Here is a 26,248-nt window from a genome sequence, read left to right on the forward strand (position 1 = left end):
TACCTGAATAAATAAATGTCAACACACAGCTTGTATATGTTGTGTAATATACTATTACGTTTTCACAATTACTAAAAAATCCATTTTATATCTACAAAGAGTACATTACTCACAGGTCTTTCATTAGGATCAATGAAAAATATTTTGATGATTATTTCGAATTCACCCCATCCTGTTTCAGTAATCTCATATGGAGGCTTAGTAACAACTAAAAGAAAGAAAAAAGAAAACAATTCAGAATTTTAAACTGCTGATACAGTTTCCTAGTTCTTTTAAATTTTGTATATTATGAATCACAGAACTACTGTACCTCTTAAAGGATTGCCATAGCTTTCATGTAATTTAAATTGGATTTTCTTTACATATGCTGACATATCCTAAAATACAGAGAAATTAATTAGTTCTGCCATCTACATATAAAAATTAGGAGGGAAATACATTGAGCATATGTACTAATTTTATAGACAAGAAATGCCTAAGAAATATGAATTACAACCTGGAGGTTTGTTTTTTTATTTTAAACAAAGGAAGCTTGTGCCGGATTCTTTCATAATTCATCATATCTATAAATACATATGCCTCTATTCATTGTGTTGCAAATCCTATGTTTATGTACCTTTGAGTATTATTTGATATATCTCTGTTGACAATACTCAAAATTGATTTTGATTTTCCCATAAAAACGAGTACATTTCTTCCATGTGGTAGTAGAATGTATCATTACTTCATTTTATTGCTTAATAATATTTCATTGTATGAACACACCATATTTTATTTATCCACTTATCAGTTTGGAGACATTTGGGCAATTATGAATAATGTCACAATGAATATTTACATACAAGCTTTTGTGTGGACTTTGAAAGTTTTTTGTCTTTTAATTTTGTTTAATACAGGACAGTATAAATGCTAAAGAAGAAACATCAAGCTTAGTTGGTTTCACTATTTTAATTTAGTCTTTTGGTGAAATATACCAAGAAAAGATAAACAAAAATCAAAGGTCAACTAGAATCTTCTTTGCCCTTGAAATTAAGATAACTTTGGATTGCATCACTACTTGCTGTGCTGTATTTTGCTCAATTTCAACTTAGGAGGCCTACATTCAACCAGTCACCTTTAAATTGTGGCTGCACTGAGTTCTATGTGGGCGTCCCTGGTGGCGCTAGTGGTAAAGAACCTGCCTGCCAGTGCAGGAGATAGGAGATGTGGGTTCGATCCCTGTGTGGAAGACCCCCTGGAGAAGGACATGGCAACCCACTCCGGTATTCTTGCCGGAAGAATCCCACGGACAGAGGAGCCTGGAGGGCTACAGTCCATAGGGCTGCAAAGAGTTGGACACGACAGAAGCAAGTTAGCACGCACGTACTGAGCTGAGTCACTATAAACTGTCCTATATGGCAGTTTAATGTGTGGCATATTGTGTTTTATTTACCTCTAAATTGATCATCTCTTAATTTATTAAACATGACTCAACACAGTGTGGGGTTACTGGGAAGACGATCCTTAAAATTGACACTATAAAGTTATTTTGAATAGTTACTAAATTCCTTCACAAAATGTGTCCCCTCCTTGATAAAGTATAAGTCCAAAATTATTCTCTCTTACACATGGTAAAAGTATTTGAAGCAGGAAACCTTTATCACTTTCAAGCTATGAATCTATCCTATGGTACTTGGCACCATTTTCAACTTTTCAGAAGTTAACATCTCTTCATGACGCCTCTAAATGCTTTTTCAGATGTTTCCAGAAGGTGACAAATGATTACAATGATAACATAAATTCTCACTTGCCTTATTGCTTCCACTATATTGGATCAGTAACAGCTGACATACAGAATGAAGGGTTTTAAACAGAAGAATATTTACTCATTCAGTACCCACTGAATACCTACTATGTACTGACTACATTCCAGGCAGTAGAGATTCAGCCACAAAACCAAACTACCAGCAGCCAGATTATGCAGCAGTTTTGTCTTTCATCTTCTCTGATTATAAAATTATAACTTAAATTTATCATTCCTGAAACACGTGATTACATACTAGGCTACCTTAAGGGGTGGTGATTAGAAGACATACTATGTATACAGGATAGTTCTTGTTACCATTGTTGTTGTTGTTTAGTCGCTAAGTTGTGTCTAGCTCTTTTGCGACCCCACGGACCATAGGCTGCCAGGTTCCTCTGTCCATGGGCTTTCCTAGGCAAGAATATTGGAGTGGGTTGTCAATTCTTTCCCAGGGAATCTTCCCGACCCAGGGACCGAACCCACCTCCTCTGCATTAGCAGGTGAATTCTTAACCACTGAGCCTCTAGGGAAGCTCATAACTTAATTTTAATTAGAAAACAGTTTTGGAAAATTGATTTCTACTAACAAGCATACAAAGATGACAGCTCTTACTTTATTCTTTCAACTTTTGGGGTAACATTTCTACAATGGGCAATTTCTTTTTTAACAAAACGTTTTATTCTGTATTGCAGTAAAGCTGATTACAATGCTATGAGAGTTTCAGGTGAACAGGGAAAGGACTCAGCCTTACATATACACGGACCCATTCTCCCCCAAACTCCCCTCCCAATAACGTTCAGCAGAGTTCCAAGTGCTACACAGTAGGACCTTGTTGATTATCCTACATTGGGACAATTTTATTATCAGTTACTAGAAAATGATATTACAATTTATCTTCAAGCAAAACAAACCATAGCTTCAAAAAGGTTTTAGGAAAAAGAAATATTCACCTCATTTCTATATGGTTTTACATATACTGTCCACTGATGGGTGTGCCCATCTTCTTCTCTTTTCTTTCCAAAATATCGAGCAACATTACCATAAACTATTGGTTTAACGATAGTAACACCCTAAAAGAAAAACAATTTCAACATAAATTAATATTGTATCATTACCCAAATAAACAGAAGGAAAGCTCTGAAAGCCTGATTAAAGAAGTGGCAGGCAGCCTAACAACCTAGGTTTGCACAGACCATGGATTTCCCTTAACAAATCAATTCCAGACAATTAGCCTCATTTTATATTACCACAAATAACTAAACATCACAGTAATTATAATGTTCCCACTTTGAAAACGTCTATTTAAATCATATAAAGTACTTTGAGAATTTCTATTTTTGCTCTGTTTTTTTTTTTAAATAAAGAAATAGAAAAGGTTCTTTATTTACAAACTTTAAAGACCAACCAGGAATTAATAGTCACTAACTTTGATTGTCATCACCTGATGGTAATGTCCTTATTAATCAGCTTACAGCAGGGTTTTCCAAAGCACAGTACAAAAATTAAAGGCAGTCTGGAAGATAATTTTTTGGTAGAATAAGGGAAGCATTTTCATTTTATTACTTGTGCTTACTTTAATCTGTATTAGAAAAACCACAACTACAACTAGCAATTCAAATCACAATTTCAAGAATGGTAATGCTTAGGAAGGGACTTTAAAAATTAGATTTAAACAAACAAGTTAAATATTACATTTGAATTCAGATAATGGCAGAGGCACTTGGAGGACTCAAGCTTGATAAACACTTGACTAATGGCATTTTGCTGCCTTTGTGCTCAGTTCTGTGATGCACGTACATGTTTCTGTGCACATTTCAGAACTGTAAAGGCAGATTATGATGAAAAGGAGAGAGAAAAAAAATTCAGGAGAAAATGCTGAATATTGCACATGAACTTGAGACTAACTGCTCAATAGTAAGAACGTACCTGAAGGTCAAGACCAAGATATATCATATGTAAAAAGTGCTGGGCCAATGTAATCAAGTAATAAGAAGAGGAAAAGCGGCAAACAAATAGAAAAGCTTTTTCTTTCCTTTTTTTTTTGTACTTGTTATTCTGTATTGGGGTATAGCTGATTAACAATGTTGTGATAGTTTTAGGTGAACAGCAAGGGGACTCAACCATACTTACACATGTGTCCATTCTCCCCCAAACTCCCCTCCCATTGAGGCTGGGAGACTTGCACCTGCTATATAGTAGGTTGGTCATAAAGGGAAAAACTTCATTGTGACTAGGTAATCCTCAAATAAATTCAATACCTATTAGCCTAAAGTTAACTTAGAAGAAGGCAAGCAGTTTGTATGGGAATAGAAAAAAAAAAAATTTCACAGCAAGTGCACTTTTGGGGAACACAAAGATAGGGCCTCACCTTTAAGGACTGAATGAATAAACAAACACAAAGGAGCACTGACAAGGTGAGTAGATAATAGGTTCCACTGCTCCAGTGTTGACAGGACCTTGTAGAGTTCTCCAAATATTTAAAGGGCATTCATTTGTCAGCGGGCTTTCTACTAGGATGAAATTTATCCAAATTGGGAAAAGGTGCTTACGAGATCAGGCAACAATCCGCAAGGAGAAGAAATAGGTCCCTAATTTTAAGTTTTAAATGACTAACACACCCATTTTTGGTGGAAAAGCATTTGAGGACTACAAGCCTAATCTCCTCACTTCATTCTGGACTTACAAGACTTTTAGAACCTAACGTGATTACAAATTGAGAAAGCTCTGTAAGTTCTTCTCTGAAAGCTAATCTTATAATCCTCTTTTCTGTTTTCTCTCTTTTCCCTTATTTTTTTTATTATTTTTCAATGTTTTTATAATGCTCTTTTCTGTAGTACTTTATCATTCCAAAATCTGGCCCCAAAGCAGAGGGAAAATATGTTTATGAAACTCCTGCTATTAATTTTACCTGGCCATCTCTTTCCCCTTCCATTTAATTTCAGTAACTTTTGAAACTTTCAAAGTGCTCTCACGTTATAAGAAGCATTAAAGCACTGTGTATGACAACTGCATATACGGCATAAATTTATGTGAACAGTATGACATGGAGAAGGATTCTTAAAACCTAGAGCAACTAGATTGGTGCAAAAATTGGGTGATTTCTTTTTGAAAAAATTTTTCTTTCTGTGGTACATAAAAATCTGAAGGGGGTAAAAACCAATGTTATATCACGAAGCAGCTGGTCGTGACATAAAAAATTAATGTGCCAGGTAACGTATTAAAGTGGGAGGGAAATTTGTCACGGTGTCAAACATCACGTTAGGCTCGATTATAACTTTAATTACAAACTAAGAAACTAACGTGTACTGAATGTTGCCTATGTGCCAGGCATCTTCTTTGCCTTGATTAATTAGTATCCTGGCCGTAGCCTTGAGGCTTTATGAACACTACGAACTTGGGGAAGTCTTCGGAACTTTTCTATCCGCCAGCTCTATCGTTACCACACTTGTAAATACTGGGAGTAGCCTTTGTAAGGCTGCAATAGGGGCTGAGAGAATCCGGTCAAGCTTTCACCCACGTGCTTCCTTAGCGCGGAATCGGCTGTTGTTATCCCACAATAGGTGGGTGCCTCGCGACCCCGATTTACAGGTGACCTGGGTTGGCAGCGGAGGAACACCAAGCCAGGATCTGCCAGCCCTCCAAGTGGCTTCTTCCTTGGCGACGACGTCCATCTCGCCCCCAGACACCAAGGATTATGTCAGTTTATTTTGGCTGGGATGGAAGGAAGGGGGTGACACCTGAAGTTGGGGCCCAAAGAAACCACAATTTTCCCTTTGGGGCTCTGAGTCGCCGTCCTCCTAGAAAACCCGGTTTCAGCCTGAGGCAAGAAAGAGCGAGAGGGAACAAGCTGACCCTCCCCAGGCCGGGCTAGAAAGAGCCGGGACGAGAAAGATACTCTGTGAGAGCAGGCACCGGCCGCGCACTGACCTTCACTCTCCCGCCGGAGTCAGGCCCAAATTCGGCCATTCTCTTGAACATATTGTCTTACGGTAGAAGCCGCCGCAGCCAGGGAAAGTGACCGGGGCCGGCGGGCTCGCCGCTCCCTCAGAGACCCCACTCCTCCCGCGCGGGCCCAGGAGGAGGGTTTCTGGCCGAAGGAGGACGAGTCAGCGGGACTCCGGTCGCCTAGGAAGCGCCAACTGCTCGCCGCGGACGGCGTCCCGGAAGCCCATTCAGCTCCGCTGTCGGTGAGGTCGGATCTGGAGTGGGCGGCAGCGGCGACGTTGTGCGCAGGCGCAACGAGCTCTCTTACAGTGCGCACGCGCAGGGCCGTGGAGGTGGGGTGTCGCTGGACCAATCTCTGTTGGCAGGGTCCGAGGAAGCGAAGAATTTCCAGTCAGCTTGTCGCCGGCCCAGACCACCTGGCTTCGCAATGACAGAGAAACTGGCTGTTGGAGGTGATGCGTTGCCATTGCCAAAGCGTTACAGTTCTGAAATTATGTTCATGAAATCTCGTCTACTCCCCGCTTTTCTTTGCGTTCACCTAGCCGTCTCAGGGGATGACAGAGGATGAGATGGTTGGATAGCATCACTGACTCAATGGATATTTGAGTAAACTCCGGGAGTTGGTGATGGACAGGGAGGCCTGGCATATTGCAGTCCGTGGGTCGCAAGGAGTCGGACACGACTGAGAGACTGAACTGAACAGTCTCAGACTTACATGGTTGCAACGATAATTTATTATTATATATTTTTATTTATTATTTATTTCTTTTAAAATTTATTTTATTTATTATAATTTATTTACTGACTTCTTCATCTCTTTCCTTCCTTTTTCTGCTCAGTTTCGATTCTAAGATCCCTAACGTGACAACAAACCTCCCCTCCTTTGCCCCTTCTGTGGTACTAACTACTTTGCAAATTTTCTTGTTTGTTGTTAAATTGCTCAGTCGTGTCTGACTATGCCACCGCATAGGCTGGAATATACCAGGTTTCCCTGTCCTTCACTATCTCCTGGAGTTTGCTCAAACTTCTGTCCATTGAGTTGATGATGCAATCCAACCATCTCATCCTCTGTTGCCCCTCCTTTCCTCCTGCCCTCAGTCTTTGCCAGCATTAGGGTCTTTTCCAGTGAGTCAGTTCTTTGCATCATGTGGCCAAAGTATTGGGCTTCAGCTTCCACATCAGTCCTTCCAATGAATATTCAGGGTTGATTTCCTTTAGGATTGACTGGTTTGATTTCCGTGCTGCAGAAGGGACTCTCAAGAGTCTTCTCCAGCACCATAGTTCAAAAGCATCTGTTCTTTGGTGCTTAGATTTCTTTATGGTCCAATTCTCACGTCTGTACATGACTACTGGAAAAACCATACCTTTGACTAGGCGTACCTTTGTCAGCCCATTTCATGCAAAAATGGGCTCAATAAAGGACAGAAATGGTATGGACATAACAGAAGCAGAAGATATTAAGAAGAGGTGGCAAGAATACACAGAAGAACTGTACAAAAAAGATCTTCATGACCCAGATAATCACAATGGTGTGATCACTCACCTAGAGCCAGACATCCTGGATTGTGAAGTCAAGTGGGCCTTAGGAAGCATCACTACAAAACAAAGCTAGTGGTTGTGATGTAATTCCAGTTGAGCTATTTCAAATCCTGAAAGATGATGCTGTGAAAGTGCTGCACTCAATATGCCAGCAAATTTGGAAAACTCAGCAGTGGCCACAGGACTGGAAAAGGTCAGTTTTCATTCCAATCCCTAAGAAAGGCAATCCCAAAGAATGCTCAAACTGCCGCACAATTGCATTCATCTCACACGCTAGTAAGGTAATGCTCGAAATTCTCCAAGCCAGACTTCAGCAATACGTGAACCGAGAACTTCCAGATGTTCAAGCTGGTTTTAGAAAAGGCAGAGGAACCAGAGATCAAATTGCCAATATCCGCTGGATCATCAAAAAAGCGAGACAGTTCCAGAGAAACATCTATTTTTGCTTTATTGACTACGCCAAAGCATTCGACTGTGTACATCACCATAAACTGTGGATAATTCTGAAGGAGATGGGAATACCAGACCACCTGACCTGCCTCTTTAGAAACCTGTATGCAGGTCAGGAAACAACAGTTAGAACTGGACTTGGAACAACAGACTGGTTCCAAATAGGAAAAGGAGTGTGTTAAGGCTGTATATTGTCACCCTGCTTATTTAACTTCTATGCAGAGTACATCATGAGAAACGCTGGGCTGGAAGAAGCACAAGCTGGAATCAAGATTGCCGAGAGAAATATCAATAACCTCAGATATGCAGATGACACCACCCTTATGGCAAAAAGTGAAGAGGAACTAAAAAGCCTCTTGATGAAAGTGAAAGAGGGGAGTGAAAAAGTTGGTTTAAAGCTTAACATTCAGAAAACTAAGATCATGGCATCTGGTCCCATCACCTCATGGGAAGTAGATGGGGAGACAGTGGAAACAGTGTCAGACTTTATTTTTTGGGGCTCCAAAATCACTGCAGATGGTGATTGTAGCCATGAAATTTAAAAAATGCTTACTCCTTGGAAGGAAAGTTATGACCAACCTAAATAGCATATTAAAAAACAGAGACAGTACTTTGCCAACAAAGGTCCGTCTAGTCAAGGCTATGGTTTTTCCAGTGGTCGTGTATGAATGTGAGAGTTGGACTGTGAAGAAAGCTGAGCGCTGAAAAATTGATGCTTTTAAACTGTGGTGTTGGAGAAGACTCTTGAGAGTCCCTTGAGCTGCAAGGAGATCCAACCAGTCCATCCTGAAGGAGATAAGTCCTGGGTGTTCATTGGAAGGACTGATGCTGAAGCTGAAACTCCAATAGTTTGGCCACCTGATGCGAAGAGTTGACTCGTTGGAAAAGACCCTGATGTTGGGAGGGATTGGGGGCAGGAGGAGAAGGGGACGACAGGATAAGATGGCTGAATGGCGTCACCGACTCAATGGGCATGAGTTTGAATAAACTCCGGGAGTTTGTGATGGACAGGGAGGCCTGGTGTGCTGCGATTCATGGGGTCACAGAGAGTTGGACATGACTGAGCAACTGAACTGAACTGAACTGAACCTTTGTCAGCAAAGTTATGTCTCTGCTTTTTAATATGCTGTCTAGCTTTGTCCTAGCTTTTCTTCCAAGGAGCAAGCATCTTTAATTCATGCCTGCTGTCACCATCCACAGTGATTTTGGAGTCCAAGAAAATAAAGTCTGTTAGTGTTTCCATTTTTTCCCCATCTATTTGCCATGAAGTGACAGACCGGATGCCATGCTCATAGTTTTTTAAATGTTGAGTTTTAAGCCTTCTCTTTCACTCTCTTCATCAAGAAAGTCTTTAGTTCCTCTTCACTTTCTGCCTTCAGGGTGGTATCATCTGCATATCTGAGGTTATTGATATTTCTCCCTGCAATCTTGATTTCAGCTTGAACTTCACCCAATCCGGCATTTCATACCATGTATTCTGCCTATAAGTTAAATAAGCAGGGTGAAAATATACATCCTTGATGTACTCTTCCCAATTTTGAACTAGTCCACTGTTCCATGTCTAGTTCTATCTGTTGTTTCTTGACCTGAGAAATACTCTACAGAAAATAGGCAGTTTAACTAAACACATGCCTGGTACCAAGACTTCATCTGTCACTTAACTCAAATACTTGGAACCAGGCCCTGTTTTTCTAGTAGAGAATAGGAATAGGCTGCTGTGGGGAATGTGACAAGTCTAAGAGGAGAGATCTAAGGAGCCTCAGTGAAATTGACTCAACCAACCAAGTCATCCTTCAGTGAAGTACACAGGGTCAAAGTACATAGGCCCTTGCACCTTCAAATGACTTTTAAAGTTTCCCAATCCTAAATTTAAGTAGATAACCAAGGATTGCCAAATAACAGAGAAACACCTCTAGTGTGAAAGATATAATCCAAAGTAAACAAACAAAATGGCAGATTAGAGGAAACAAAGAAGTCAACTAAAACCAAAATCAGTCAAATTGTTAATATGCTGTGGGCTATGCTTAGTTGCTGAGTCATGTCCAACTCTGTGACCACATGGACTGTGGCCCACTAGGGTCCTCTGTCCATGGGGATTCTCCAGGCAAGAATATTGGAGTGGGTTGCCATGCCTCCTCCAGGGGATCTTCCCAACCCAGGGATAGAACCCAGGTCTTCCACATTGCAGGCAGATTCTTTACCATCCAGGCCACCAGGGAAGCCCAAGAATACTGGAGTGGGTAGCCTATCCCTTCTCCAGGGGATCTTCCTGACTCAGGAATCAAACCGGGGTCTCCTGCATTGCAGGTGGATTCTTTACCAGCTGAGCTCCCAGGGAAGCCCTTATTATTACTATATCCAAAATATAGTAAATATAGTCCTTATTAATACTATATACAGAATAAGAAATAGCAAGCATGACACAAAACAAGGAGAAAAGAGTATTCAAAAATGAAAAGGAGTTGTTGAAAATTAAAACTATGATACAGAAATGAAAAAAAACTCAGAGCAAGGTTAGACTAATGACATTCTAGCTGCCTCTGAAGACCTGAGAGGAGATTTAAATGGAAGACACAGATAGCAGTAGGGATTGCTAGGTACAAACTAGCATGTATAAAATAAACTGAGACTTCCTTGGCCAGTGGTTAGGACTCATCACTTCTACTGCAGGGTGCAGGTGTTTGATCCCTGCTTTGGGAACTAAAATCTTACAAGCCATGCAGCACAGTCCAAAACAAATAAGTGACAAGGATATATTGTACCATACAGGGAATATACCCAATATTTTATAATAACTAAATAAAATATAACCTGTGAAAATGTGAATCACTATGCTGTACACCTCAAACTTAGTAATATTGTACATGAACCATACCTCAATAAAGAAAAAAGAGACCTAGAGTTTGGGAGTTGAACTAATGATAGATACAAATAAAAGTAAGCCAATATAACAATTATGCAGTTACTGGCTCTAGGGAAAATAAAATCTTGCATAAGAGAAGAAAGTAATTGTATTTATGGCTATGCAAATACTGAGTATTGAACTTAAAAAGTATATGTAATTACATTGGAAGGATGGGTTTTAGGGAAAGTTGCCATGTGTGATGAGATACAGGAGGAGGAAGTAGAACTTAATCCTAAATTTCCGCTGTGGGAACCACCATCAGGAACAATACAAGCCTGACACTTTAAACCATGGGAGAAAATAGAAATTCTTTTTTTTGGTCATATCTCACAGCTTCTGAGATCTCAGTTCCCAGACTAGGGATTGAATCCAGGCAATGGCACTGAAAGTACGGACCTAACAGGTAGGCCACCAGGGAACTTCCTAGGATTGGTTTTTAAATTTAATTAAATTATTTATTGGCTGCGCTGGGTCTTTGTGCTGCGCAGGGGCTCTCTCTAGTTGCAGCAAGCGGGGACTACAGTCTAGTTGTGCTCAGGCTTCTCATTTTGGTGGCTTCTACATTGGAGAGCATGGGCTCTACGGCACGTGGGCTTCAGTGGCTATAGCTGCGGCTTTCAGTAGTTGTGGTGCCTGCTGCCTAGGATTCCTAACATTAACCTAAAAAAGTAGAAAACTGCTGCATGTGAAGAGGGAAAAATGGGGAGTTACATAAAAATCTTGTAGCAGTATCTGAGTGTAAACATTGAGAATTTATAACCTCGTAAAAATTGTAAATGATTTAAAATTAATTTTTATAATTAACATGTATTTAAATGAAAAATATTTTATCTATGAATGATATTAGTCACTCATGACTGTAACTTTCTGTAATTCCCTTTGTGCCTGCTAAGTCGCTTCAGTCAAGTCCGCCTCTCTGCAACACTATGGACTGTAGCCTGCCAGGCTTCTCTATCCATGAGGTTCTCTGGGCAAGAATACTGGAGTGGGTTGCCATGCTCTCCTCCGGGGGATCTTCCCAATCCAGGGATTGAACCCACATCTCTTACATCTCCTGCGCTGGCAGACAGGTTCTTAAGCACTAGCGCCATCTGGGATGCCCCTTAGCAACTTAAAAAAAAATACTTTTAAAGTAAGTCTGCTAAATACAAAAGGAATAAATGTGCTCAGGGCTCAGTTATGATTAGTGCCACCCAAAAGTCCAGTGTTAATCTGGAATATCACTCTGCGTTTCAAATAATATCCTGATGTGAATGTAAGCAACATTGGAATTGAGTTTCTTTTAAAAATGATGAAACTTTCATATTGGTTTTTACTTTATTCTCTAAATAAAGGTGAAAATTTGGTTTGGGAACTTGATTGTATTAAAATAACAGGTATAAGTAAGACATGACATTTATCAAAAACACTAAGCAAGATCTCCAACAAGAATTGCTTTCTCTCTTAGTCCAACTTTTGCTAATCTCTGGTTGTTTCTTCAGTCAGTCATTGTTATGGGTCAGTCCTGGTGCTTCTTAGATATATCCTGTCTCTGCATCTGAGTTCTTACTCTTCAAGCCACTCTCCCCTACCTTGACTCATTCTTTGTACACCTCTGGATATCCCGTTCCCATATTCTTTCCTGTTGATTTATATCAAAATGGTCCCAGAATCTTGAAACCTGAGGATGCACCTGAGTTGGGCCCCTCTGCTGTCCTCGAGGGGACTGGTCACATAGATTTGAGACCTGACTCTTGGAGCCGCAGAAGCTGCTGTTATTAGAATTATGTGAGATTGGAGAGTAAAAAACTCTCAGAATGCCCAGCCTGAGGGAATATACTAAATCATCAGGGAGATTCATTCAAGCAGCTGGTTTTTATTGAGCATATATCATGTTACAGGCACTGTTCTAGGTATTGGGAATGTGGGCATAAACAAGAGGAAAAACTTTCTGCCCTCCTTGCTGTAAAAACAGTGTCCCAGCATGGTATGTCAGAGATGAAACGCAGTAAAGGTGTCCTGATGTGGAAGAAGGGGTGACCCCATGAGGAGTATCAAAGCTTAAGTGGAGACCATCTATTCCATTGTGTGGCATGTTGGGAGGTTGGTTACATACAGGCAAACTGATTAAATATGTGCATGTACTCAGGATACATTTAAAAAATATTAAGGAAAATGGGTACCTGCTTTCTGACTGTGTAAAAGGAAGTTATCAACATAAGAAAAAAACCTACAGTTAACCTTGTGGTATGGGATTGGAATTGGAGGTATTCTATGAATTCAATTTGAGTAGATAAATGTTAGGTAAATACATACATCCTCTAGCTCTGTCCTTTGATGGGGCATGGGAACAGTGCCACTCTACTGCCCAGAATAGTTTTTTTAAATACTGTTATCCACTGTGAGGGCTAAGAGCTTTTGGAGAAATAGCTGGTTCTAGGCTGAAGCAGAAAAAGAACAAGGTGAGCATTAGGACAGCTTGTGCCAGAAAACAAAAAAGTGCCCAGAGAATGGCGAGGTTATGTCAAGATGACACAGAAGCTAGCTTGCAGAGGCTCTCTGAAAGGAGAAAAATCAGACAATGAGAACATAAAAATAAATGATAGCAATGGATTATGATTCATTATAATTGGAATAAAGTAGGAAGCCAGGGGTCCATACTGATATAATAAGTACATGCAAAAATTGACATTTTGATGAGGAAGAAAATTTCTCAAAGTACCTCATCCTCTCCCAAATACCTCACAGTGGAGGTGACTTACAGACATCACCTTAATCAAACGATCAATGTGAACTTTATCTGTAACAGAACATTTCAAAACTGCATGTCACCTGAAAGGATGCAATGAGAAGAGGACAATATCACATCTGTGGCATCCCTGCCAGAGATGCATAACCTAATCTACTCCAGAGAATACCAGAAAAACCTTAGGCTATTTTACATCACAGCTGGTTGAGGTCTTCAAATGGGTTAAAGTCATAAAAGTCATGGAAAACATGAGGAAGTTATCTAGACTGAAGGAAACTGAAAAATGTTAACAAGCAAATATAACCTGAATAATCTGAATTAGACCTTTTAATTAAGGGTTAATTGATGAAATCGCATAGATCTGATGATTAGATGGTCCTAATTTTGTCAGTATTCACCTCCTGATATGGATGATGTTTTGAGGTTCTATAGAAATTACACATAGACGGATTCAGAGCCACGGGCACCGTGTTGACAGTATATTCTCAAACTGTTCAAAAAACATAAAAGGCTGTACTGTACTTACATATTTGGGGAAAGATTGAGATTATTTCAGTCTCTTTAAAAAGTGGGAAAAACTCTATTCTTTTGAAAGTTATACTTCATCAAAAAGAATAAATAAAAGAATAAGTAAAACATGTCTATCAAATGGTTACAGGTTTGAGTCCTGGGACACTCCAGCACTTAAAAATCAATCCTCAGAGAAACAGTCAGCCAAGAAGGACTGAGAAGGAGCCATCAATGAGACAATATAAAGGAGGAGAGCTGAGGAAGAAAAAGTTTCCAGAAGTAGCAAGTGGTTCACTCTGTCAAATGCTGCTGAGAGATCAAGTAGATTGAACAGAAATCAGGTGATCACTAGAACTGGCCCCAATGCATGCTGGGAGGAGTCACGTTGGAGCCGGTTTCAGCTGAGTGAGGACAGCAGTCAGATTAAGAAGAGGTGAAAACACAAAGGGAGGTGAGGACGTGGAGTGGGTGAATACAGATATCTCATCCCAGAAGTGTTACTGGAAAAGGGAGCAGAGAATGATGCTGTGGTTGGAGGGCTATGTAGCGCCCACGGAGAGTTCTGTGTAACAAGCAAGGTTACCGGGGCAGTCCGGTGATGGACTGCATGTGGAGACTGCCATTGGTCGGAGCGGAGGCCCTTCATCCTAGTAATAAAGGGGAAGGAAGGGAAGGTGGGCCCAGGGAAAAATATGAACTCTGTTATGGTGGCCGGGAGGGTAAAAATGTGTATGAGTTGCTTCTGTTCTGTCAGTGTAAAATGAGGTTAGATCATCTAGTGAGTGCAGGTGTAGAAGGCCAGTGGTGTGTGCTGGGACTTTGAAAAGAGAGAAGTAAATAGTGACAGTCATTTTGGAGAGTGGGGACTCCAATACAGAAGGATTGGGGAGAAGTGACTAAGATGATTAGGCTGACTTGAGGGCCCATTTGAGATTTATGTTTGTGAAATTAAAGTGAGGGGAAGTCCTTGGTGGTCCCATGGTTAGGACTCCGTGCTTTCACTGTTTAGAGTAAGAATTCAAGCCCTCTTGGGGAACTAAGGTCCCAGAAGCTATGTGGCACAGCCAAAAAACATTAAAAATTTAAAACATTGAGATGTCAGCATGCTTATAGATTTCTCTAGCAGTATCCACCTGTTTCAGTACAGGTGAGGATGTAGGAAATACTAAGTGTCAGATCATTATTTCCCCAATGTATGCATATGTATTTCTTCAGAGACATTAAATGGCTCTAAACAAAGGAAGACAAGGTATGAATTGCAAAGCTTTTAATGAAAATGTTTGTTTTTCTTTTACAACATGCATCATTTCACATCGGTTTAATAGCAATTAATTCAATGCTTATAAACTTATCTGCCTCTGAATTTAGTCATAATGCATGAATTCAAGCTAATGAAACTGAGGAAAATCAACAGCTCATCTAATCCTTCTTTATATTCCTTCAGGATTAGCAGGATGCATAAGTGACTTCTTTGCAAAGACTAAAATAGGCTGATGTATAAATTGTGAGTTTATTTTTAAAAAGCTGTGTAAATGCAACATTTCTACTAAAACATTTAAACCAAAGGTCACACTTATGAAAATAGAATTCTTGACTGGGCTGTTTTCCTTTTTAGCCATTTGACGTTCTGCTCTTTTTGATTGGACAGATGAGAGTTCACATGCCTACACAGGTGGGACTTTGCCTAAGATCAATTTGCTTAAAGATATTCTTTTGTTATATTTTGTTGAATGTTGGGGAGTACTTATATCATTCAAGATTAAGTCTGGGTTATCTCTTTGAAGAACTAAATGTACCAGAGATACATTTGATAATGAAGATTTTAGACAAATATTCACCAGCATTAGTTCTGTTAGCAAGCTGAAAGTTGTCGTAGGCCTAATATCAAACAATAAACAAGTGAGGTAAACATCAAGCCTCTTAGAAGAAAGACCACATGCTCCTGCTTCTGTAGAAACATTATTTGTTTGAAAGAATGAGAGTATAGCGTTTTACTCAACGATTACTTCCTTAATATGAAAAAGAGACAAAATGAGCTGAAGACGAAACTCCACAGTTACACTCCACAACCCTGAACATAACTCCTGAGATCTCGGTTTTGACAGTGTTTTTTCCATGCCACCCTGTAGAAAAAGATGAAACAAATGATAGTAAGATGGAAACATATCTTCATTATGTTATACATACTTCAAATCCTTTTCGAAAACAAAAGAGTTTATCAGTACATGAAATACAAGCTACAGACAGATCCAAATATTGCTATTTATTAACTGGAGATATGTATACCGGGGACGTCACATCTCCACAAACCTACACTGTAGCACAGAATGCCGAACACAAGTGTCGAGTCTTGTGACGTCCACAACAGCACTGCAAAGTGCATTCCACATTTCCTTAAATCCAAAAATAATTTCAAGGTATTGTGTAGAGAATCTTACAACCTCTAGAAATTCCCTAAAATAAACTGAGTAGCAAAAGAGTAAAAAATTCTGAATCAGGTAAAATACGTTGTTTCAGTGTAATGCACTGTTTAGCCTAAATCTAAAGGTGCAATTTTCAATTCTCAGGAGCATGCTATAGTCTTTGGAGTATTCTCTCACTTCTCTCATATCAGCAGGATAAATCAGCTCTCCTCTTTAATGCTTAACACATACCATGCTCTGTAACAGAAACTAAAGATTCATAAGATTAGTCTTATCCTAAACACTAATCTATACTTGTTGTAGGTCCATTATACTTCAAACACAAACATACAAACAACCTCATAGGAAAGTGGTCAGATTTGTGGTTACCTGGTGTGGGGCTTGTGAGTGGGGTGAGGGGTAAGGAACTGGACAAAGGCAGTGGAACGTACTACACCTGTAGTTATAATAGTAGGGATGCAACGTGCCACAGGCCTGTGCTGGTGGCTCAGTGGTAAAGAATCCGCCTGCAATGCAGGAGATGCGGGTTCGATCCCTGGGTCGGGAAGACCCGCTGGAGGAGTAAATGACAACCCACTCCAGTATTCTTGCCTGGGAAATCCCATGGACAGAGGAGCCTGGCGGCCTACAGTCCATGGAATTGTTAAAGAGTTGGATGCAACTTAGCAACTAAACAACAAGAGTACGATATACAACATGATAACTATAATTAACATTGCTATATGTTATACATATACAAAGGATGCTGAGATTAAATTTTTTTTTTTTTTTTTTGGTGCACCGTTCCTGGAGGTAGTGCAATACCAGGTCGATGCGTGGAGTGGACGGAGCAAGCTCCTATTCCAACTCCCTGCTCCAAAAATCCATTTAATATATTGTCCTCGGATAGAGACGTATCAGATATTAAACTGATAAGAACAGATACTACACTTGATCTTAGCCAAAAGGCCGAGAAGCGATTGAGATTAAATTTTAAGACTTTTCATTCCACACAAAATTTTTTTCTTCTCTAATTTTGTATCTATGTGAGATAAAGTATGCTTACTAAACTTATTGTGATAGTCATTTCATGATGAATATAAATCAAATCATTATGCTGTACACCCTAAACTTTTACACTGCTCTATGTCAATTACATCTCAATAAAACTGGAAGGGGAAAAAAACATACCATGCTCTAATGCCTTGTGGATCTCTGACAACCCTCTTTGCACACGCTACAGCTTGAGTGATGTCATCTTTCAGCAAAGCTGAAAAAGAAGTGGTGAGAAGTGAAAACAATCTTCATAGATATTTCATTTTAAGTTTAGGTTCAGTTAGCTTTATTCTCATAGACTGAGGAAAGAACAACTAATATTATTTTTTAAGAGTCCTTATATCTGTGTGAATGTTGGTGGAAAAGTCTTTCTTCATTCCATCCCATTTGGTATGAAATAAAGCATTCTGTTTCTCATTTACCAAAGTCAGTGGATGTTCAGGAACTATTAACTAATGTGATACAAGGGACTCTTTACTAGGCAGTGTAAAAACAAAACAAACAAGCAGAAACAGTCTAGCAGTTTTTTACTCAGCAATTCTCCTAATGGAAATTTATCCTAAAGAAATCATGGTATGTACCCAAAGACGTGTGTAGAAAATGTTTCATAGCAGTTAATATAAAAGGAGAAAATGGAAACAGCCTAAGTGCTTAACAGTAAGAGATAGACCGAAGGACTCCCTTGCAGCCCAGTGGTTAAGAGTGCACTTTCCAGAGCAGGGGATGCTGGTTCAATCCCTGGTGGGGGAAGGAAGATGTCAAATGCTGCAGGGCAACTAAGCCTGCACATCCCAACTAGAGAGAAGCCTGCATGGCACGATGAAGATCCTGCCTGTGGCAACTAAGACTTCACATGGCCAAAAATAAACAAAGAAATGTTAAAAAAAAGAAATGGATTGATAAATTATAGAATATCTACACAGTGTAACTCTATTCATCTTAAAAAGTAATAGACTGGTATTTGTTAACAAAAATAATTTTGTGTTGTAATAAAGAGCAAATTGTATAGCAGTAAGTTTAGTAACAATTTCTTTTATGTTGAAACACATTGCTTTTATGTTCGCATGTGGATAAAAATGTGCATAATATAGCCTTAATTCATTCACACGAGTGATGTAGATTCTGAAAGATGTGGATACTAAAAGTTACCGGTGATCATGCATCTCTCAGTATTAAAAATTTCTATGCAACTACCACAGGTTATTCTATAATGTAAAAAATATTTATAAATATTATTTTTTATTGTTAAATATTTTATTTTTAAAATATTATTTTAAAATATTTTTTAAAATAAATTAACTGGGTACAAAATAATATTCTAAAGACATCTTTTTATTAGGATTTTGAATGTTTAAAAATATAACTCAGTTTTGCAATATATTTTCAATATTTTATGCAGTAAAGATTCATATATTATCTCTACTTTAAAAGGACCTCAATAGATTATTTATTTCATCCCAATTAAACAAATCTGTAAATTAGCTTGTTAGAATGATTATGCTTATAAAGGCACTGTATTGTTTGGAGATGCAAACCAAAGAATTTAGAAATGAAATGTCATAATGTTTCTAAATCAGTTTAAAATCACTCAGCAAAAAAACTCCCATATACATAAAAGAAGTAAATATGACAAAATGTAAATAACTGTTAAAGTACATGATGAGGATATTGATGTTTATTATGCTAATATTTCTAATTTTCCATATATTAAAACATTTCATAATAAAAAGTAAAAGTTATATTTTAAAAAGACCACACATATTCCTCTTCTTTGGTTAACCACTAATCCTTTCATTTTCCAATAAAGGAGTGTAGATTTAAAAAAAACAAAAACCCCTATAATCAAATTACCCCTAAACCTTCACAAACAAGGAAGGTAGGAGGAATGGCATTGTCCTTTACAAAGCATCAACATGTCCGGCTATGATGAAGTGATAGGTGACTCCGGAAACTCTTGTATGTTAGCAAACAGCAAACTTTTATGATACAAGCTCTTTAATTTCTTACTTGAGGAATTATGAGGAGCAAAATAAGGAGTTTTAGAAAGTTAAGATGGGATTTTTCAAGGTTCCTGATGAGCCCTTCAAGACCTTTTTATTTCTATTGACTCTTGACCTAAAGGATCACTCCAGTTTTCCCATTAAGATGTTTACAAAAAACCTGAATGAACTTTTTGGATAACCCAACAGGTATAACCAGGTGAGTCCTGGGCCATCACTCCACATTATCTTGTCTTACCGCTGCAGGGTATACGACAGGCGTTAACTGCTTTTGGGGTTTTGCCATCATTACACCACCAGCGGCTATTGATTTGAAATATCCCATAATCAGTGCTTTTGTCTCCACGATTGTAGTTTGTAGCACCTGTGTTGTAATTGCTTTCCCATCTGGCCAAACACATCCCTGAAAAAAAATTAGTAGTAAACAGCAACATGACATAACTTATACGTCACAGCATAATTAGTTCTATTAATTCTACTTTACTAACAACTTGTTTTATAAGTATAAAGATGTATTTTACTTGTAAAATATTTTAATACTTTTGTGTTAAAGGGCCCTTAAGAGAATTCTTTTGTTAGCAAAACATTTGTTAATACTAATGAAACAAGTAACATATTTTTTAAAATATTAAAATAGATGTTTCCTCCATTGCTATTACCCTTCCCCTGCTCCCATCCCTCATGTAAGATTCAGCCTAGAATAGAAAAATCGACAGAGTTGAGTGGATTCAGTCATTAGCGGCATATGTGTGAGGTTAAGTCACTTCAGTCATGTCCGACTCCATGCAACGCCATGGACTATAGCCCGCCAGGCTCTTCTATCCATGGGATTTTCCACACAAGAATACTGGAGTGGGTAGCCATGCCCTCCTCCAGGGGATCTTCTCAATCCAGGTCTTAAATCCATGTCTCTTGTGTCTCCTGCGTCAGCAGTTGGATTCTTTACCACTGCACCATCTGGGAAGCCCAATTAGTAGTATATGCATATGCTAATGGAAAAATACTTTTATCAGGAAAAACAGGAGTTTTTGAGAGAAAATTTCTTATGATATCTAAAGTTGAATTTGGATATCAAATTAGAATCCAGAAAAGAGTCATAGAATAGAAAAGACTATTTTGTCCATCCATCCTTCTAGCCAGTTACTCATTCATTCAAAAATAGTTTTGGAGGGGAAATGTCTGAATTCAATGTGAAAAATACAGTGATGACATTGACAAATATGGACTAAAATACACAGTCACTTTTCCTTGGGACACATCTTGAATTTTGTGGAAGAAAATGAAAAATAATTAATCAACTGGAATCAGAATAATAAAATGTCTTTCAGGCTGCATTTCAGGGATCCTTATATAGATATTGATTGAGGGGAAATACGTTCCCCTCAATGAGTTAAGAGTTAAGAGTTCAATGAAATCTATAAAAACTTTGCCCAATGTCATGGTAGGGGGACTAAAAATGAGAAAATACTGCCTTACTCAGGCTTGCAGAACTCAAGTTCCAAACTGGAAATGGCTAGAGTCAAACACCAAAGGCTTGACAGACATATCCCACGTTCTAAAATATATTTTATAGTCAGCCTCCATATGCCAGCCAGCAAATTTAGTGGCACTAGAGGAGTACAGTGGGACCAGCATGCTTCTGATTGTATAGAATTTAACCCTCCCATGCTTCAATCCTTTACCTAGTACATCTGATTCTAAAGGAACCATTGATGTTTTAACCATTGTAAATGTACAAACTCGCTAAGAAATAAGAAAATTCCATTCACACAATATCCCTTGTTATTCATCCTCTATTAGTATCTGTTCCACACCTGGCTAACTCACTATTTGCAAGGAGGAAGAATAGTTAACTTACAGTTTGCCAGGCTGACTCCATGATAGCCAGCCAATCCAAGTTTTTTCAGAGTTCTGGCAAGCTCACACCTCTGAAACTTCTTGCCCTGAACAGTGGCAGAAAGGAGGAGAAGTCCCAGAATTAGGAGAGCCTTCATGTTGACTAGCAAGCCAGAAGTCCAGAGTGACCAGGGTGAGCTGGACTTGGTATTTAACATCTTTTCACTTCCCCCTTCTCTGACCAGTTTGGGGGGCTCCACCCTTGGTGACATGTGGAAAACAGGGCCTGTGTTTTGGTCCACTGACTTTAAAAGTTTTCTTCCGTATGTTTAAAGGAATATGCTGATATCCTAAGTATTAGCCTGCAAGAAAATAATAAAATGAGATTGCTTAATGACCTTGCTCAGGAAGAACTGGGATTGGCACTGAAGCCCAAAGAGGAACTTCCTCCTATTTAAACATAAATTTGAGCAACTATAAAGAAGAAAAAAAAAAAAACTGAATATTTTACACAACTGAAAATGAGCTCAAATCTTTCATTGTTTTTTTTTTTCATTATGTTGTTTTATGTACTTTCACTCTGTTGTCTTCATCTTTTTCACTTGAAATTATTATATATATATATTTTCCACAGAACAACATGGCATACTGCCCGGTGTTCTGATAGGCATGTAGCGCCGCACCATGCTGTTCAACCAGATTCCTCTGCTAACTTTTTTGGTGTCTATTGTAAATTCTTACTATGAATCAGTGTTTTACTATGATAAATAAGCTCACGAGAACGAGATTCCTAATTCCTTTCTGACAATGCCTTACTTCACATTTCCATAATAGAACATAAAAGGTCATTGCAAAGCAAAATAACTTAACAGTAAAACCTGCAGAGGGATAACAGAATATGCCACCCAAAATCTTCCCCTTTGGCATAAGGATTATTTTGAGATGAAGGCAATTAAGAGGAAGCAGATCCAAGAAAAATTCTCTGCCCTCCCCCTAGTTTCCTAAAAGCAGAACATAAATTTGTGCAGATATTAATCACCAACAACTATTGATACTTATCAGCCCCAAGACAGCACTAGAGGGCTGACAAAACAACCTTTACTGAGTAGCTAGTATCTTCCATTAGCTTTTAATGTATTTATTGTCCCACAATCTGCCACACTTGAAGCTAGAACTCTTTTCCTATGTCTTGTTGCTACTCTAAAAATGTATTGTTTTTTGATTAAGATAATCTGTAAATCCTGGTTCTAGCCATGTTTTTGAGTTACTGCTGCCTGTATTTCTCATAAGTATATAAGAAATGTACATGTTAACAAACATGTTTGCTTTTCTCTTAATTTTTTGTCACAGAGCCCCAGCCAGAAACCCTAAAAGGGTAAAAGGAAGCAAGTGTTTCTTCTTGTACAGTTTCTAGTGATGAGGATGAGACAGTGAAAGACTGAACACTCCACTCTCCTTGGAGACTGCAGTTGAGATATGGGATAACTGACAACAGACCAGCAGGAAGTAAGAATTCTTACCATGTCAGTCTCCTGGACATGTTTTGAACAACGGACTGGTTCAAAACTGGTAAAGGAGTACGTCAAGGCTGTATACTATCACCCTGCTTGTTTAACTTATATGCACAATACATCATGTGAAATGCCGGGCTGGATGAAGCACAAGCTGGAATCAAGATTGCAGGGAGAAATATCAATAACTGCAGATATGCAGATGACACCACCCTTATGGCAGAAAGTGAAGAGGAACTAAACAGCCTCTTGATGAAGGTTAAAGAGGACAATGAAAAAGCTGGCTTAAAACAATATTCTAAAAACTAAGATCATGGCATCTGGCCCCATCACTTCATGGCAAATAGATGGGGAAACAATGGAAACAGTGACTGACTTTATTTTCTTGGGATCCAAAATCACTCTTGATGCAGTGTGTGACTGAAGCCATGAAATTAAAAGATGCTTGCTCCTTGGAAGAAAAGCAAGACAAACCTAGACAACGTATTACAAAGCAGAGACATTACTTTTCCTACAAAGGTCCTTATAGTCAAAGCTATGGTTTTTCCAGTAGTCATGTATGGATGTGAGAGATGGACAATAAAAAAGGCTGAATGCCAAAGAACTGATGCCTTTGAACTAAACTGGAGAAGACACTTGAGAGTCCCTTAGACAGCAAAGAGATCAAACCACTCAATCTTAAAAGAAATCAACCCTGAATATTCATTGGAAGTACTGATGCTGAAGCTGAAGCTCCAATACTTTGGTCACCTGCTTCATAGAGCCGATTCCTTGGTAAAGACCCTGATGCTGAGAAAGACTGGAGAAGGGGATGACAGAGGATGAGATTGTTGGATGGTATCACCAACTCACTGGACATGAGTTTGAGCAAACTCTGGGAGTTGGTGATGGACAGGGAAGCCTGGCTACTGCAGACCATTAATAGTCACAAAGAGTCAGACATGACTGAGCTATTGAACAACGGTAATAGTCTCCCAGCTCTCTGCCTGTAGTGCACAGTCAAGAGAGGAGGATAAAATTTCTCCTTGTCCCTTCCTTTACAAATTCACAGTGGCAGGAGAAAAACATTTGTGAAAACAGATCTTGAATTGTGACTCTTGTGAATTTGTTTCTGGTCATCAACACCTATGGTTATTGATTCTTAGCCTCCCAGAAAGAGTCATGCTTTCCTTTGTCTCTCTCATTTGTCATAAGAATGAAAAACCATAAGAAGAGAATCTCTATTTGTCTTGTTTTATATACTGAGAACTTTTGTAACGAGTGAGAATATTCCCTCTGGTTTCTGCCACTTGGGTGATGCAGGTTGTCTGTCAGGCTTGTATTAGCAGCTAGCCAGCCAGCTAGAAGCCTAAGACCTGAAGTTACAGGCAAGCTTCTCTTTGTCCAACCAGGCCAGCTGTCAAGGGAGTTTGTCTTAATAAAGTCATAGCGGGCTTTTATCACTTCTACAAGATTGGGAGGGGAAGATCAGAGAACAAATGTCAAGAATTACAGATGGCACTCAGCCAGTGTAAAACTTATGTAAATACTGATAGCCAGGAAACTGCTTTAACAGAAGTCCAGGAAATTTACAAAAAAGCTTGATTTATTGTCCCTTACTCTGTAAGCAGAACCTACCAGGTCCAGACCTTTGTGTATTTGGGGATGGCATTTCACACACAAAAAATTACTGAACTAATCTACCTACCATTAAAGAAAAGAAAAAGATTATAGCAATTATCTTGGATTTCTGCTAATAGGCAAATATGTCCCTGACTTCCTTCTTAGATAAAATCTACAGTTCCTAATCCCTTGAAATATTGATCTTATATCTTTGAAATGTAGGCATTTAAAAAGATAATTGTTGGCTAAAGCAACCTTGGGACTGGGAAAAAAAATATAGAGAGATTTTAAAAAGCAAAATGCTATTTAATATTTCCGTAACTCCGGTGCCATAAACTCCCTTGCTAGGTCCCCGATAAGATATCTATTAAAGACAAGTAATACTCTGGTTTCTCTTCCTATCATATAAATCTTTCGCTTTTTACTAAAGATTTCTGTGGAGAAGAATAATTCTGAGATCAAGAGGGAGATGATATATGTATAATTATGGCTGATTTGCATTGCTGTACAAGAGAAACCAACACAACATTGTAAAGCAATTTTCCCCCATTTAAAAACAAATTTTAAAAAAGACAAGTAAAATTCTTAAAAAGTCTTCCCATAAATATTGGTAAAAGGCTTCAGCCATCTGAGTGGACAAACTTAGCTTGTTCCATCTGCCAGAAACAGCATTTATATCCAACTATTCTTAGTTACCTAGAGAAGGAAATGGGAACTCACTCTATATTCTTGCTGGGAGAACTCTAAGGACAGAGGAGCTACAGTCAATGGCATTGCAGAGCCAGACACAGCTTAGCTACTGAAAAACAACAACAAATTCTTGCTTAATAGTTATAAGAATATAACTTTTCTCTTCAATATCTTTAAAAACTATTCTAAGTTTGGCCTAAGGTGCAGTGGGAATGTTTTTTTTTTTTTTTATTAGCTGGAGGCTAATTACTTCACAACATTTCAGTGGGTTTTGTCATACATTGACATGAATCAGCCATGGAGTTACATGTATTCCCCATCCCGATCCCCCCTCCCACCTCCCTTAGGATTTTTAATCCCTTAAAGGGAGTTTGCTTCCTGCCCTAGGAATTTGCTACCAGTTGATAATTGTCTAAATGAATATTCTTATGTTTCAAAATTAGTTCTCATGAGTTTACAGTATTCTGGGCCTCTACCAGGTGATTTTTATCAGGAGTTTTGAGCTTCCCTGGTGGCTCAGAGGGTAAAGCATCTGCCTGCAATGCAGGAGACCTGCATTCAATCCCTGGGTTGGGAAGATCCCCCAGAGAAGGAAATGGCAATCCACTCCAGTGGAGTGATTGCCTGGAGAATCCCATGGACAGAGGAGCCTGGTAGGCTACAGTTCACGGAATCACAAAGATTTGGACACGACTGAGCAACTTCACTTTCACTTTTGTGTTTTTGAAAGAAGAGGGGAGTCTATATACAGATCTTCCTTGATTTACTGTGGATAACATTCTAATATTGGACTTCCCTGAAGGTAAATTAAAGAATCTGCCTGCAACAAGGGAGACCCAGGTTCAATCCCTGAGTGGGGAAGATCCCCTGGAGAAGGAAATGGCAATCCACTCCAGTATTCTTGCCTGGAGAATTCCTTGGACAGAGGAGCCTGGTGGGCTACAGTCCATGGGTTCACAAAGAGTCAGACATAAGGCCATCATAAATTAGAAATAAAGTCAAAAAAGCATTCTATACACCTGACCTACCAAACATCATAGTTCTGATCGCCATACATTAAACTTTCCTGGGACACATACATTAGCCTACAGTCAGGCAAAATCATCTGACACAAAACCTATTTTATAATAAAGTGTTGAGTATCTCATGTAATATATTGAATATGCTCCCAAAAATGGAAAACAGAAAGGCAGTCTGGGTACAAAATGGTTGTAAGTATATTGGTTGTTTACCCTCATAAAAAATGTCACTAGTCTGGGACAAGATCACATTTCAAACTCCAAGTATATTC

The 26,248-nt window shown here is 38.9% G+C and overlaps 2 protein-coding genes, 1 non-coding gene and 1 pseudogene across 3 annotated transcripts in view; 1 reads left to right on the forward strand and 3 right to left on the reverse strand.

The window, feature by feature from the left end:
- YEATS4 (YEATS domain containing 4) overlaps positions 1 to 6,029 on the reverse strand; it is a 30,057-nt gene extending 24,028 nt beyond the window's left edge. Inside the window, exons 1-4 of the mRNA XM_043887460.1 lie at positions 5,711 to 6,029; positions 2,734 to 2,853; positions 311 to 377; positions 114 to 208 (exon numbers count right to left, since the gene is read on the reverse strand). Coding sequence (XP_043743395.1) covers positions 114 to 208; positions 311 to 377; positions 2,734 to 2,853; positions 5,711 to 5,761 — 333 coding nt within the window. The 5' untranslated portion in view covers positions 5,762 to 6,029. The remainder of the gene's footprint in view (positions 1 to 113; positions 209 to 310; positions 378 to 2,733; positions 2,854 to 5,710) is intronic.
- A 9,083-nt stretch (positions 6,030 to 15,112) lies between these two features.
- LOC122683681 (lysozyme C, milk isozyme) lies at positions 15,113 to 21,385 on the reverse strand. The gene is made up of 4 exons (XM_043887475.1): positions 21,177 to 21,385; positions 19,557 to 19,721; positions 17,454 to 17,532; positions 15,113 to 15,983 (listed from the first exon to the last, which is right to left on the reverse strand). The coding sequence occupies exons 1-4, from the start codon at positions 21,370 to 21,372 to the stop codon at positions 15,917 to 15,919; spliced, it is 507 nt and encodes a 168-aa protein (XP_043743410.1). The 5' UTR covers positions 21,373 to 21,385; the 3' UTR covers positions 15,113 to 15,916.
- On the reverse strand, positions 17,054 to 17,243 carry LOC122686467. Its single transcript, XR_006338787.1, has one exon. It is a non-coding gene; the product is annotated as a U2 spliceosomal RNA (small nuclear RNA).
- A 3,262-nt stretch (positions 21,386 to 24,647) lies between the features above and the next one.
- LOC122686505 lies at positions 24,648 to 24,753 on the forward strand (annotated as a pseudogene).
- The last annotated feature ends 1,495 nt before the right edge of the window (positions 24,754 to 26,248 follow it).

This window comes from Cervus elaphus, chromosome 3, assembly GCF_910594005.1.
Source record: "Cervus elaphus chromosome 3, mCerEla1.1, whole genome shotgun sequence".
Classification (NCBI taxonomy): Eukaryota; Metazoa; Chordata; class Mammalia; order Artiodactyla; family Cervidae; genus Cervus; species Cervus elaphus.